General features: G+C 39.2%; 1 protein-coding gene across 2 annotated transcripts; it reads right to left on the reverse strand.

The window, feature by feature from the left end:
• Positions 1-724: 724 nt before the first annotated feature.
• On the reverse strand, positions 725-15,930 carry LOC114245641 (aldo-keto reductase AKR2E4). Of its 2 annotated transcripts, XM_089733541.1 has the most exons (7): positions 15,848-15,930; positions 8,269-8,352; positions 6,430-6,612; positions 5,480-5,596; positions 3,505-3,672; positions 2,771-2,974; positions 725-1,529 (listed from the first exon to the last, which is right to left on the reverse strand). In XM_089733541.1, the coding sequence occupies exons 1-7, from the start codon at positions 15,854-15,856 to the stop codon at positions 1,269-1,271; spliced, it is 1,026 nt and encodes a 341-aa protein (XP_089589667.1). In that variant the 5' UTR covers positions 15,857-15,930; the 3' UTR covers positions 725-1,268. The 2 variants fall into 2 exon arrangements, with proteins under 2 accessions (XP_089589667.1, XP_089589658.1); XM_089733532.1 differs by lacking the exon at positions 15,848-15,930 and having other exon boundaries at positions 8,269-8,373.
• Positions 15,931-16,503: the final 573 nt, after the last annotated feature.

A 16,503-nucleotide genomic window follows, 5' to 3' on the forward strand; every position in this document is an offset into this window, starting at 1 on the left:
ATAACATTTTTTTTTGTTTGCGGATACCTACGTAATAGATGATCTTGGATTTATATAACGCGTTTATTTTTTTTATTGCTTAGGTGGGTGGACGAGCTCACAGCCCACCTGGTGTTAAGTGGTTACTGGAGCCCATAGACATCTACAATGTAAATGCGCCACCCACCTTGAGATATAAGTTCTAAGGTCTCAGTATAGTTACAACGGCTAGGCAGAAATAGGCGATAATATGACAGATATCACAGAAATAAGAATATCTAGCTATTCTAGTTTAAAAATCAACTCAATACATCCGTAATTTTGTAAACGGGAAATACCTATATCGATTTATCTTTGAGACTTCGGCCTCATGTATCATTGACGTTTTTCGTTTTGAGGTCGATTTGCTGTGAGATCGTCTACTTTTTTTTGGTATTAATGCGCGATACTATAACTCTTTAATCGTGGCTGCCGGTAGCTACATACCCGATCCGGGGGATCGAACGGTAAACAGTCGCCGTCGCTCTAAGCACGGTATTTTAGTTCCTCCCAATCCACTAACAGTGCTTTTAGGTACCTCAAGCACCGGTCACTGTCCCCGTCGATCCCGTCGAGCGCGACGAAGAGTTCGACGAGTAAATTAACCCACAGACACAGCCCGCTGAGTTTGTGAGAAGCAGCGCGCACAGCTGGTCAATGATAAAAATGACACCTCTTCTTTAGCCTTCGAGTAAATAAAACGACCTTTTATTTATTCATTTATTTATTTAAAACATCAACACAGTTACAGTTTCGATACAGCATCGGTGTGAAAAAGCGAGCACCCTTGGTTGACTCAGACCGTATCACGGAACTCTCTAAGCCAGTGTTTCCCAAAGTGGGCCCCATAAGGGGGCAATTTGATAATTAAGGGGGACAATCGCACTAAATGAATATAGAAAATCTGTATTAAAATTATTTTGAAATTTGAATTTAAGTTTTTTATTATATGTTTTGAGAACAATTTCATAGTGATTTTTAAAGTGGGTTCTAAAGCTAAAACATATCATTTATGTTTCTTAAGTGAAAAAATCAATTTTTTTGATGTTAAAAATTATGTATAGGGGGCATATACAAATTTTAGAAGTGTTACAGTGGGGGCATGGCAGAAAAAAGGTTGAGAAACACTGCTCTTAGCCACCATTGATTGACTGATAGAGAATGCTTTAGGCATTAAATCTGCGCAGTACCTTAAGCGTGTAAAGTTAAACAATAATAAAATGCTGCACGAATTATAACAAGTGACCGAATTATTCGATGTCGCCGTTGACTCCATTCTTCCACTTGAGCAAAGAGATCGGTATGTCCTCGTGCTCCTGTCCAGGGACCACATCGAAGGGGTAGTTCTCGTAGGGCTGCCAGAACAGCGGCCTGATCGTCCGGAAGCCGTTGTCAAACTGCGCCAGGGTGGCGACGTCCTCGTCGTCCAGCTGGAAGTCGAAGATCGAGGCGTTCTCCAGCACTCTGCTCTTAGTCACAGTCTTCGGTATAGACACGATCCCGCGCTGGTACTGGAATTACAATATACGACATTCATCTATAGTAATCTATGCTAATTTATACTAATGTATGGTAATCTATACTAATCTACACTAATCTACACTAATCTGTACTAATCTACACTAATCTACACTAATCAATACTAATCTACACTAATCTATACTAATCTTTTTTTTGTTATGATTGAAGGATTACTTGTGGCCCGGAGGCCTTTCCAGTTTCACCAGGACAGGTGGGCGAGCAAAGGCTCAGCCAGGAGGGGTGGGATTTGCTAACAGCTACCCGAGCGCCTCCGAAGGAGACCTAACAGCTCAAGAGCAGCTGCTTCGCGAATGAATCTACTACCGGATCGGAATCGCGACCCGCTGAGAAGATCCTACGAGAAACTCAGCGAGCTGATTCATGGGTTAGGTTGCACGGCGAACTCTTTGTCGAGTTCGACGAGTACGGTTACCAGGGTCCCTAAGCCTGCTCCTAGTGTTAGAGCTGAAGGCTTCTAATGCAAAGGTTATTGGATCTGATGGATCCGTAAGGACGTGTCTAGGGCGTTGACGGTGACTGACTTCTGTATGATCAGGATTCGGGGAGTAGTCAGCGGCGGCTACGATAAGGCGATTATCATGACGATAAGGCGATTATCATGACTTATACTAATCTATAGTCTAGTCTTCGGTATAGACACGATCCCGCGCTGGTACTGGAATATATAACTGTTGTTGCATTCATGTGATAATGTTCCATCCTTTATAATCATGACTGCTTAACGGCAGTAATTGGCAGGGTGGTGGTACCTATCCATCTCACAAGACGTATTATCATCAGTACAAGTAGCTGCTGCTAAAGAACTATTGTATGATCTGGAAAGGAAATATGAAAGACGGGTCTGGTAGAGTTTGGTGGTTCTTCTTGGCTGAGGTTCAAACTGGGTCACCTTGGTCATTGAGTGAGGATGTAAAAGTCGGGTGGGTGTAACGCCTTAATCCTTTCAAGTCCACCCAATTTCCAAAGACCGTTTTCTTATTTACCACGCAAGTAGATTTGAGTGACGATCTAAAAGTTAGGGGTTTAGCGCCTTCTTTCAAGTCTACCCAAATTCAAAAGACCGTTTTCCTATTCACCTGGCAATTAACTAGAAGTAGTTCCTGAGCGCCATGACAAGTCCTCTGAAGGATCGTCAGCGATTGGCTGTGACTCTGATGTTGTCCGCGTGCCACGACCACACACTGCCAGCTAGAAGGTAGAAATTACTCACCAAATATCTTAAGGCGATCTGAGTGACGGTCTTCCCGTGTTTTTTGGCTATCGAGAGCATCGTGGGATTGTCCATCTTAGGCTCCGGACTGTCCGGGTAGTTTCTGGACGGCACCATCGTTCCGAATGGCGAGTACGCGACCACCACCACGCCCTTGGACTGACAGTAGTCCACCAATTCCTTCTGACCGAGATTTAGGTTGATCTGTAAAAGTCGCACTAACGTCAGACGGTCGGTTTCTTGATTTGTGTGGTCCATGGACTGGTTGAAGTCGTGCTCCGAGATACACGTATTTAATCATAAAATCGTCGTATTTTGGCAGTAAAGACGTCAAATTTTCAGAATACATAAACAGATACGAAAGTGGTGTTTGTTTCGCCGTTCCTCATGAGAACCTTAAGACGGCGGGGCAGACGTGGATGGGAATGGACGGCGATCGAACATTATTGCATAAAAAGTGATTACCGGAGCCTATAGAAATCTACAATGTAAATGCCGCCTTGAGATGAGTTCTAAGGTCCCAGTATAATTACAACGGCTGCTCCGCCCTTCAAACCTTAACGCATTACTGCTTCACGGCCTAAATAGGCAGAGTACCTACTCGTGTGGACTCACAAGACGTCCTACCACCAATTATAATTGTGGGTTTAATCCGCCATACGCCCAGCAGTGGACATCAAAGGGCTGTAGATAAACATAACAAAGTTTACGTTGTGTGACCGTTCCGTGTTTACCTCGATCTGGTTGACGGCGGGCGGCACGTTGCAGTTGGCTAGTAACCTCTTCATCTGTTCGATGTTGAAGTTGGACACGCCGATGGACCTGGTCAGCCCCTTCTTGAGGACCTCCTCAAACCCTTTCCACGTCTCCAGGTGGTCGATCTTTTCGTCTACCCCTTCTTGCTGTAATATCAAACGGAATCGAACCTTTTTATTTAAGTTGCGAACTTTTCATCGTTAACTTTCAACTACCGTACTTTGAGAAGTTACGAATTTTTTTTTATAGTATAGTAAGCGGCACGTAAGTTGGCAAGGTTTTGGTGTAGTGGGGGTAATGTCGCGCATGGTGCACATTGCAACAAAAAAATGATCACTTTTATTGCCCGCATATAATTTAATTTTATTTAATTTTATTTTATTTTTTATTTGCCGTAATTTGTTTTTAAGCCTTTGTGTTTAGAAGAAAGTTAAAGAAAAGAGAGAAATTCGTGAAGTGTATTAGGTGTTAAAAAATATAAAATACAATTAGGTAAAAGTTAAGAAGTTTATTTAAAAAAATATACATACTTAATATTAAAAATTATGTGTCGCCGTCGTCACTGTCATTTTCTAATAGTGCTACCCCTTAGATTAAATTTATGGTAGCACCTGAGCTGGTGGAAGGAGTTGGCTCCTCATCGTTGACATAACGAAGAGTCGCTGTCGTCACTGGCGTAAATAATAAAACGCTCAGTGACTGAATCGACTATATGGTCATTGGTATTTGGTCCTGGCATTGCAAACAAATTTAAAAGAATAACACCCGTAACAAAAACTAAATTTAAAACAATAATAACAACTCGTAACAAAAACTCAATATAAACAAAGGGCTCCTACAATTTAGTAGGCGCATGTGTAACCAGGAGCGAACGGAACGTGGACGCGGTGCGGGAGGGGAGGGTCGACTGACTCACCAATCGCGCGCTCGGAACGGTGCTACGTCTTTCCCCGCGTCCCGCTTGACAACCAAAGAGACCTAAAAACGACTTCTGCGCATCTTACGACTCTTGCTAAGTTACGTGACGGGGACTATACATTGTGCACCGCGGGAGAAAAGTTGGACATATCCTCCAGCGTGTTTGCAACTTTGCACATACAACTTTTTCACCTACCAGGCCGAAAGTTCGTGGAGTACCGAGCCGGGGTCTAGGGGCGAAGCCCTGGCCGGGGGCAGGGGGGGCGGAGACCCATAAATAAACAATTTAACTGTTTTTTAATTTTCAAATAAACTACTACTAATTGAATAAGAACTGTCTGATGAACTCATCTTTGTTTAATACTTCACTATTAAATTTTATTGCCTTTTGTTTATTTCGCTTTTACACTAAACACAATATTGCAAATTACCCGAGCACAACAATGGCGGAGAATTTTAGGTGCGTGAGAGCAGACGTAGACACTAACGCGCATGCGCACTTGTATCCAGGAAGAAAAATTTACACTTTCTTCCCTGTACTGCGGGAGGAAAACCGAACTTTCGACGTCGGTAGGAGAAAAAGGGATTTTTCGACCTGTTAATATATGGGATGAAATATAATCTCAGTAAAATGGTGATTATGTGCAAAAGCAATAAGATGATACGTGAATTTTCAATGCAAAAGTTCAGAATTGGTCAGTTGACCCGTTATGGTATGTTTAGTGTTAAGCATTAACTAAAGTTTGACAATAAACAAAGAGTATATATACATAATATAGGTGTGTGTGTCAAATACATGGCAGTGTGTGTAATTTTTTCTTTATTGATTTAATGTATCTTTTATGCATTATTTTGAAAAAAATATTAACATTGTGCACTCCTTCTCTATATTCTCTATAAGTGTGGAAAATTTCATACTCCTCCGTCCGCGCAATTTTCGTAAAAAGGGGTACAAAGTTTTTGCTTCACGTATTAATATATACCTAGATATACAAATTATGAGAATAACAAATTAACTTTAGGTAACAAACTCACCGAGATCGACATTGGCCAGTGCACCAATACCAAGTCCACGTAATCCAGATTAAGTCTTCTAAGGGAGTCGCGCACCGCCACCTCCACGTCTGCTTGCTTGTGGTGGTGGTGCCACACCTATTCACAGGAAGGTCTATTCAAAGTATATATTGGGATTCCCGAAAGCGATTCCCGAATTTAACTGGTGGTAGGACCTCTTGTGAGTCCGCACGGGTAGATACCACCACCCCACCTATTTCTGCCGTGAAGCAGTAATGCGTTTCGGTTTGAAGGGTGGGCCAGCCGTTGTAACTATACTGATACCATAGAACTTACCACAATGTGGGTGGCGCATTTACGTTATAGATGTCTATGGGCTCCAGTAACCACTTAACACCAGGTGGACTGTGAGCTGGTTGAACCATTTAAGCAATAAAAAAAAAGCGAAGACGAAAAATTTTCGCCACGCAATGTATGACAAATTAAGCAGCGCACGCATGCGGTCATTGACCTAAGTTCTACATACTAGGTACATACGGTAGAATGTAACAAGTCTGAAGTTCAGTGAAATTTTGCGGCTCCTTTAGGCTGACCGGGATATGAGGAGCATTCAATAAGACAAACTAACTTTGTCACCGCAGACCTCATGTCTCAAATGTTGGTGGCCGGAGTCACGTTGCGAAATCTATAGTTTGCTACAGCTATCCGACACCATGTGATTCCAGGGTTCGTTCTATGCTATACAAGATATGCTTGCAGAACTGTGACCTCATTTGAGACACACAATTAAATTTTTAGAGTACAACGGCTGCCCTACCCTTCAGACTGAAAGGCAGAAATAGGCAGGGTGGTGGTATCTACCCGTGCCGACTCACAAGACGTCCTACCGCCATTAGTAGGCAGAATATAGACAATATTCCGTTTGCTAACAAAAAAAAAGAAAAAAATATGTGGCACAGGGTACAACAGACCTTTGTAGTAACAAAAATGTCTTCGCGTTTGACAACACCGTCCTTAATTTTTTTATTTATAACTTCCCCGACCTCCGGCTCGACCCGGTAGAGATGCGCCGTGTCGATATGTCGATAACCTATATCGATGGCGTACGACAATGCGTCCTGTAGCTTACGCGCGTCCGTGATTTCGAATTCCATCTGAAAACCAGAGATTAGTTCTTGAAACGAGAAGAAAAAAAACGACCTCAAAGTCTCTAGATCATGAGGAGAATAGTCTCAAATCGATTACACGTAAGCATGCCGCTATTCACCATGAGATCCGAGATCGATTTTTTTTTTGTTGAGCAATGTTTTTTTGCCCTTGTAAGTAGACGAGCATACGTCCCACCTGATGGTGAGTGGTTACGGTCGCCCATGGACTTCAGCAATGCCATGGATTCTATTTTCAAAGACTATTATACTTCTATAATCACAAATTTCGCCAAGACTACCCTATAGAAAAATATTATTAACAAAGACAAACAATATTTAATCTATTCTCAATTTGACCATAGACATATATATGACAATAAACAAATAGTATGCATGCGTGTGTGCGTCAAATACATGATATGTAGTGTGTGTAATGTTTTCTTTATTGATTTAATATATCTTTTATGAATTATTTAAAAAAAATATTAGCATTGTGCACTCCTTCTCTATATCTTTCACACTCCTACATAAGCGCAATTTTCATAAAAAGGGGTCCAAAGTTTTAGACTAGAGGTCCCGCAGTAGTCGAAATTCGACTATAATTAATTGGAATTATAAGTTTGAACATTATTATGGTTATATTGTCAAAGACTATAATACTTTTATAATCACATATTTCACTAAGACTACACTATAGACAAATAATATTAAAGATAAACAATATTAACCTATTTTCAATTTGACCACAGTTTTTGACAAACTAAAGTTTGACAATAAACAAAGAGTATATATACATATGTGTGTGTGTCAAATACATGGCAGTGTGTGTAATGTTTTCTTTATTGATTTAATGTATCTTTCATGCATTATTTAAAAAAAATATTAGCATTGTGCACTCCTTCTCTATATCTTATACCTTTAAACGAGCAATTCTTGTATATTAATATATAGGTATATATAATCTGAATCTCGGAAACGGCTCTAACGATTTTCATAAAATTTAGTATACAGGGGATTTCGGGGGCGATAAATCGATCTAGCTACGATTTATTTTCAGAAAATGTCGTTTTATTCGTGTTTTCAATAATCAACTCTTCCCGACATCTGTTGGCGAATAATAATACTATAATATTATAATACTATAATATTATAATACTATAATATTATAATACTAAAATATTATAATACTAATTATAGTATAATAATACTATTTTTCTTAATTGAGGGCAACTAACCGCTTTAAAGAGACAACATTTGGCATCGGTCATCGTCTAGTTCTCTATAAGTGTGGGAAATTTCATACTCCTCCGTCCGCGCAATTTTCGTAAAAAGGGATACAAAGTTTTTCCTTCACGTATTAATATATAGATGTTTTGCCTTGTTGCGAGGAAAAAGGGTGACAATCTCGAAAGACCTGCAAAGTGGAAGCAAAGAGGCCTAGGGGGCGTAGTCCCATGCGCTGATCCGATCAGATTAAGACGACTTTGGAAGCCAGCATCAATGTCGCTATCCACTGCGCGGAGGACAGAAGTGAATGGAGGAACGTAGTCCTAACAAAAGTGCTCAGTAAAGGTCACGACCTTCAGAACTGAGGAATACGACAAACGGAGGAGGAGGCCTTAATGTCAATAAAATCGTAAAAAAAAATACGTATGTACGTACCTTATCGTTCAGTCCTAGCCAGGTCCCGTAGCCGAGGGCCGGGAATTCGATTCCATTGTTCAATTTGATCGTTGGAATCGATACCTGAAAACCGAAACTACACATGTACTGGGGCCTATTAAAAAAAAAAAAACAGGACTTTTTGGCGGGAACGCGAGGAATGAAGTTGTGTGATTTGTTTTATTTTGTCTATTTAGTGTTTCTTCAGGTTTAAATGTGTAATAACGGTGGTTTATTAACTGTTTAATATCTGTGAAAGTGCACAAATGTGGGAAAATGATACAAAGCCGCTGGGCGTCACTTCTCGGGATCCTCCAAAAAGTCCAATGAAAAAGTCTCAGTAGATGACCACCATTTTACTGTGATTATATTTCATTCCATATCATCTCATCTCATTTAATTTGATTTCATCCCAATGTCTCAAATTAATCATCTTCATTTCATTTCATGATTTTTCATAAAAATAAGAAAATAAATTAAAATAAGACATGACTTAAAGGTCTTAGTTAGCAGGTCATAAAATCCCTTAAAAAAAAACATGTGTGCAATTCACACGTGTTAGAAGTTAGAAGTGAAACCTTAAAAAATGTTGACTTCAAGATTTTTTTTATTGCTTTGCTGAGTGGACGAGCTTACAGCCCACCCGGTGTTAAGTGGTTACTGGAGCTCATAGACATCTACAGCGTAAATGCGCCACCCACCTTGAGATATAACGGGATCACATCAATTAACATATTATTTAAATTGAGGTACCGCCATCTTTTTATTTCCTACCTATTCTGATAGCCTTGAGAGGCTTCTCCTTGACATGTAGGTGAGCTCACAGGGCTCAAACCGGGAGTGTTGCACTGGCCCTAGCAAGAGCAGTACTTCGCAGAATCTACCACCGGATCGGAAACGCGACCCACTGAGAAGATCCGGCGAGAAAGTCAATGGACCGTGTCTATGGGTTAATTTACTCGTGGAGCCCTTTGTTGCAAGCAACGGGTTCGGCGAGGACGGTGACCGGTGCTTGAGGTACCTAAAAGCACCGATAATGGATCAGGAGCATCCGTAATCATGTGCCATCTTTTCATGTCGGTAATCATTTGTAGCGTTTTTACTGGTGGTAGAACCTCTTGTGAGTCCGCACGGGTAGGTACCACCACCCCACCTATTTCTGCCGTGAAGTAGTAATGCGTTTTGGTTTGAAGGGCGGGGCAGCCGTTGTAACTATACTTGAGACCTTAGAACTTATATCTCAAGGTGGGTGGCGCATTTACGTTGTAGACGTCTATGGGCTCCGGTAACCACTCATCTAAGCAATAAAGAAGAAAAAAATTCATTTAATTGTTAAAGATAATTTGATGTTCCATAGTCGGAGAATTTTAATGAGTCTCCTTCAGTACGCGTATTCGTGTCCGTGACTAATTCCGTTGTCTATCTACTGGCTGGTTGGTAAGCAAATTATATATTCTAACTTAACCTTCGCTAACATTCAATTTGAAAATAAACAAGCACTTGTACAAACTTTATTCAAGTGTTTAAATATGTTTACCGTTTAATTTTCTCATTAAGACCTCTGTTTCGTGTTGCAAATATGTTTGTTTCTTTTTAACGAAAAATTCGACACGGCTTATTATTATTTTTACGCCAATTAATCATTTAAGAGTTGTTTATTAAGTAACTAGCGACCCGCCCTCGCTTCGCTTCGGAAACTGTAATTTGTTATTGATTTCTCAACTATTTAATGGATGTTATTATACATACTAGAGGTCCCGCAGTAGTCGAAATTCGACTATAATTAATTGGAATTGTATAATAAGTTTGTACACTATTATGATTGTATTTTATACTTCTATGATCACAAATTTCGCCAAGACTACACTATAAAAAATACTAACAAAGACAAACAAAATATTTAATCTCAATTTGACAACAGACGTCAAGAACAAAAGTTTGACAATAAATAGTATGCATGCGTGTGTGCGTCAAATACATGGAATGTAGTGTGTGTAATGTTTTCTTTATTGAACTAATGTATCTTTTAGGCATTATTTAAAAAAAAAATTAGCATTGTGCACTTCTTCTCTATATTCTCTATAAGTGTGGAAAATTTCATACTCCTCCGTATGCGCAATTTTCGTAAAAAGGGATACAAAGTTTTTACTTCACGTATTAATATATAGATAAACTTACATAGGGACAGACAGATATAGGGACGGAGAAAGCGACTTTGTTTTGTACTATGTAGTGAAGAAGTTGAGGAATAGTATGTACCTACTCTTGTGAGTTCCACAATACGCCTTACTACCCGCAAATAGCGATGAGCCATTTGGTAAATTGACACAATTCTCTTGCTCTAGATTTATTGAGGTCTCTGACCAAAGAACTGCCCAGAGTAGTTTTGGCAGAACTCTCTTCGTGTTAACTTAAAGCTACTTCAAGACTTCTAAAGAGACCGCCACAGATGCCAGTCCTCTTTAACTTAAAGCTGCATTAAGACTTCTAAAGAGACCGCCACAGATGACAGTCCTCTTTAACTTAAAGCTGCATTAAGACTTCTAAAGAGATCGCCACAGATGCCAGTCCTCTTTAACTTAAAGCTGCATTAAGACTTCTAAAGAGACCGCCACAGATGCCAGTCCTCTTTAACTTAAAGCTGCATTAAGACTTCTAAAGAGACCGCCACAGATGCCAGTCCTCTGTAACTTAAAGCTGCATTAAGACTTCTAAAGAGACCGCCACAGATGACAGTCCTCTTTAACTTAAAGCTGCATTAAGACTTCTAAAGAGACCGCCACAGATGACAGTCCTCTTTAACTTAAAGCTGCATTAAGACTTCTAAAGAGACCGCCACAGATGACAGTCCTCTTTAACTTAAAGCTGCATTAAGACTTCTAAAGAGACCGCCATAGATGACAGTCCTCTTTAACTTAAAGCTGCATTAAGACTTCTAAAGAGACCGCCACAGATGACAGTCCTCTTTAACTTAAAGCTGCATTAAGACTTCTAAAGAGCCCGCCACAGATGACAGTCCTCTTTAACTTAAAGCTGCATTAAGACTTCTAAAGAGACCGCCACAGATGACAGTCCTATTTAACTTAAAGCTGCTTCAAGACTTGACGTACGCAACGTAACGTACACTTTAAGTTCGTAAAATCGCAACAGAGGAAAATGTATCAGTTCAGGGCTATGTGGTAGATGTCTTGACACTTCTCCAGCCAAGCTCTCTGGATATTTGCTGAGCGGTTAAACAAATTTGACTGAGCTGGTGTTTATCACACCCTTTTTTTATGAATAAGGGATTACTGATGGCCCGGAGGCCTTTCCAGCTTCACCAGCGATGGGTGAGCGAGCACGGGCTCAGCCAGGAGGGATGGAATTTCCTAATAGCTGCCCGAGCGCCTCCAAAGGAAACCTGACAACTCAATTTCTTGAACTTAAAAGAGCTCAAAAACACTTTTGTGACATAGCTGAAGCGGTGGTTTGAATCGTTGGTACCTAAGGGACTATTCCAGCTACGCACTGACGGATAGATGAGCTAACGGGCTCAACTTGAGAGAATGGCTAACACTAGCTGCAGCAAGAGCACTGCTTCGCTGAATCTACCCTCAAAGCGGAATCTCGACCCACTGAGAAGACCCGGCGTGAAACTCAGTGGGTTGTGTCTGTGGGCTAATTCGCACATCGAAGAGGACGGTGACCGGTGCTTGAAGGTTCTTTAGGCGACGTTGGCTTTGCTTTGTCCCGTCGCCTGGGTCCTATATGTAGTTAACGGTGGCCACGACAAGAGGTTTAATACCTAGTATTGTGTAAGCCCTGCATAGTTTATAATCTTAGTTTTCCAATTATTTTATCCGGTATTCTTGGGCATTTCGACTTTACGTGGACGACTACATAACAGTTTGTCTTTAGCTTTGTTCATCCTAGGGATTTCTAGAAAGATGATAAATTTGGTCTCAAAATTATCAAGGCTTACATCAAATGTCAGATTATCAATTGATGCGATAAGATATTGTGTAATCGAAGCGAATTTAAGAAATGCGTCCACCCCACGCTACGTTTATGTGGCCACTTCGATAAAGCGGCACGACACGAGAACCCTCTCATCGTGGCCGCCGCGCCGGTAACTACATTCCCGACAGAATATACTGCTGCGGACAGAATGGAAAGTAGTCGACGTCGCCCCAAGCACATCATTTCGGATTCTCCCGATCCACTAACGGTGCTTTTAGGTACCTCAAGCATCGGTCATCGTTCTCGTCGAACTCGTCGCTTGCGACGAAGGGCTCGACGAGTAAATTAACCCTCGGACATAACCCACTGAGTTTCTCGCCGGATCTTCTCAGTGGGTCGCGTTTCCGATCAGGCGGTAGATTCTGCGAAGCACGGCTCTTGCTAGGGTTCGTGTTAGCAACGTCGTCAGGTTTCAGCCCCGTGAGCTCACCTACTAGTTAAGGTTACGCTGAAATAGCATCTCAAGGCTACCAGCTTAGGGAAAAAAAAAGTTTATGTGGAACGGTTTGTGTAACACACAAAATAAAACAGTTGCATTAAAAAAAAGATTTGACAAGCAATTTCCCGCCAAAAATGATTTTTAATTAAAGAATGAGTTCCTAAGCTACATTTAAAAAAATTTAACATTCAAAATTCAAACAATCTTGGACGATTTTGAAAGCCAAATGCAAAGCATACACGACAAGAAGATTTTGGAGAACAGATTATAATTATTCTATTGCTATCTCCCTCTAAATAAAGCAAGCATGAAGGAGATGGCTACAGCGTCTAGAACTGGAAATACGTATGCAGATATTCTTGTTACATAATCCTTTTTTTTCTCCTTGATAAACTGAAAAGTGATTCCAGAATGATTTATCCCAAATTTTCGGTATGATGCGGCTAACTATAAGCCCTCACAGTCACATATTTACGTAACTATACGATTATTTCAATGATATAAATGTTTCACTGTCTCCGGTTTTTATATAGTCGGATTTTTAATTAGACGAAGCCAGCTGACAGTAGCTAATTTAACTTTGTGAAATAATGTTGCTATATTTAAAGTAATAGTGATGCGTTCAGTTCTCGTTCAATCACATGAAAGAACAATGAGTGTGAAGAGTTAATCATTAATTTCAAACTATAAAAGAATATTATTTATATTTTACAATAAAATTGTATTAAAGTGCTCCAATATACGTTACTAGTAGTATGTAACTACAATCAGTTTTTTTTATTTTCATTACATACCTATAATTTTTATATTTTATACATCTATAATTTCAACTATTTTTTTTTTTTTTTATTGCTTAGATGTGTGGACGAGCTCACAGCCCACCTGGTGTTAAGTGGTTACTGGAGCCCATAGACATCTACAACGTAAATGCGCCACACACCTTGAGATATAGTTCTAAGGTCTCAGTATAGTCACAACGGCTGCCCCACCCTTCAAACCGAAACGCATTACTGCTTCACGGCAGAAATAGGCGGGGCGGTGGTACCTACCCGTGCGGACTCACAAGAGGTCCTACCACCAGTAATTACGCAAATTATAATTTTACGGGTTTGATTTTTATTGCACGATGTTATTCCTTCACCGTGGAAGTCAATCGTGAACATTTGTTGAGTACGTATTTCATTAGAAAAATTGGTACCCGCCAGCGAGATTCGAACACCAGTGCATCGCTCGATACGAATGCACCGGACGTCTTATCCTTTAGGCCACGACGACTTATTATATTACTATACGACTTATTACTATATGATGTATTGGAAATAGGACAGTCTTACAAGCTTCCTCGCAATACTTTTCTTAATATTTAAAACACTCGGTATTCAGTACAGGTAGATACTATAGGAACATAATATTTCGTCGAAAACTCGTTGGTATGTACAAAGCACGCCTAAAATTCGAACCCCGTACCCGATATCGGCAATTCGGCACACCAACTATTCACTAGACAATCGAGGCAATTTCATTAATTCAGGAGTTTTTTCAATCGTTCACTTTGTCACAACACTATTTTTATTTCATCAAAACCTGACAACACAGTAAACGTCAGTTGACTTCGTCTAATAAAAAATCCGACTATAGATGCCAGCGAAACACGGAAAGATGGAGGAAAAAAACACTACCGTTCTAATTATGACACTCGTGTGAATCATGCTTAACGTGATCATTATTTTTTATTGTCAAAGCGGGACATCAGCGAAATTATATAATAAAAAAAGTATTTAGTGCTTTACAAGCATTTTCTTAAGAAAGATAGAATAACACAAAAGCACTAAACAAAAAATAGTTAGTAATCTGTAATAGTCTGTACCTCTTTTGTTAAATTAGCCCATTTTAACAATTCTAGCTCTATGTTGAATTGAAAAATAAAGTTATTGTTTGGTCTGTTTGAAAAATCGGAACTATGTCACTTATACTGAGACCTTAGAAATTATATCTCAAGGTGGGTGGCGCATTTACGTTGTAGATGTTTATGGGCTCCAAAACCACTTAACACCAGGTGGGCTGTGAGCTCGTCCACCCAGCTAAACAATAAAAAAAAACTGGGGACAACGGGACAGAATGCCCGAAAGCGGGACTGTCCCACCCAAATCGGAACGTATGGTCACGTTAATAATGCTACCAAATCAGATTTGGCGTAAACGCAATCAACATTTATAATTTTATTAATATACTAAATCATTAATCGCAGAGAAAAAATTAACGCTAAAAACATATTCTCTATGGAATCTACAAAACGTTCTCTTGACAATAAAAACTAATTACTACTATCGTGTGTTTGTAAAAAAAAAAAACGAATATTCGTAATAATTTCAATATTTTTTTTCCATAATTTTCAATAAGAATTTATATTATTTAAGAATTATCATCAAGGTTTACAATGAAAACGTCTGAATTAACACGAAAGAATTGACGTCTGAAAACATTGTTTTTGTTTTTTTTTTTCTACCTATTCTAGTAACCTTGAGGGGTTATTCTAGATTCGCCGAGCTAATAGTAGAGCTCCCGGGGCTCAAACCTGACGACGTTGCTAACACGAGCCCTAGCAAGAGCCGTGCTTCGCAGAATCTATCACTTGATTAGAAACGCGACCCACTGAGAAGATCCGTTGTTTTGTATTGCACAAAATATTGTATTAAATCGAAACAAATAAATAATGGCATGTGAAAGTGTTATCATTAAGGTTCAACAACTTTTTTTTTATTTTATGTAATCAATGTAATTAAACATACCGAAGGGTGAAAGGCCATTTTGGTTTGAGCGATATTACGCTAAATACGCGACATTTATCTCTGTATTTATTATTAAAGGTCCGTTTTATTTGGTATCAGCATCAACAATTCAATGATTTTAATTGAACTTCAATTACCTAAGTTTACTCCATTCAAATAGAATAGAAGAATTTTTTGTCATGATATTTTTTTTCAAAAGCTTAAACTTTAAATGGCTCTCATGTAAAATTGCAAAAATGGCATAATAAAACGCAAGCTTAAACTCTAAAAGCAATTTTAATTATTAATAAATGTATAATTAAAGACTATTTAAAATAATAATACAGTAAATAATAATCCGTTGGGTACGTACCTTAGCCATTTTCAATAAATTATATTTTTAATAACGAAATAAGTAAGCCGGCTTATCAGAGTTAGCGATACAAAATGTCCAATATTCAATATTTTACTTCTTCGATGAATGCTTGCGACGGGGTGACCTTGAGTAGTCGTGCGAGCGAAACAGAAATATCTCATAGAGCACAAAATACAGACGGAACAAAATTTCAGTTTTCGTCGGTCGCTGTTGTCAAAGTCAAAAATTTAATATAATAAATACGAAAACTAGATAATGTACTATAAAGTTTGCTTAAATAACAAGCATATATTACATAATTATCAGGTAATTTTTTTATATTTTGTCAATACGGTTAGCAATAAACGTATTGACAAAATTTCGCAACAGCATCGATACTAATATTATAAAGCTGAGGAGTTTGTTTGTTTGTTTGAACGCGCTAATCTCAGAAACTACTACTGTCAGATAGCTCATTTATTGAGGAAGGCTATAGTCTATAATATTATATAAAATCACGCTATGACCAATACAAGCGGAGCACCAATAAAGAATGTTTAAAAAACGGGGGGTATTTTACCCTTTTGAGAGCTTCCGCTGCGTGCGCTGCGGAAACGGATAAAGTTTCATAAAATAATGTATGACAAAATGATTCCCCTTTACAAGTTCTAAAA

The sequence above is a fragment of the Bombyx mandarina genome, chromosome 02, assembly GCF_030267445.1.
Source record: "Bombyx mandarina strain Sakado chromosome 02, ASM3026744v2".
NCBI classification, from domain to species: Eukaryota; Metazoa; Arthropoda; class Insecta; order Lepidoptera; family Bombycidae; genus Bombyx; species Bombyx mandarina.

Bases quoted from the DNA above. Each gene is read 5' to 3' on its own strand.
- LOC114245641 (XM_089733532.1), bottom strand. From the start codon at position 8,373: ATGTGTAGTTTCGGTTTTCAGGTATCGATTCCAACGATCAAATTGAAC. The intron at 3,673-5,479 runs GTGAGTTTGTTA...TTGATATTACAG, and splicing joins ACTGGCCAATGTCGATCTCG to CAAGAAGGGGTAGACGAAAA. The intron at 2,975-3,504 runs GTAAACACGGAA...CGACTTTTACAG, and splicing joins CCGCCGTCAACCAGATCGAG to ATCAACCTAAATCTCGGTCA.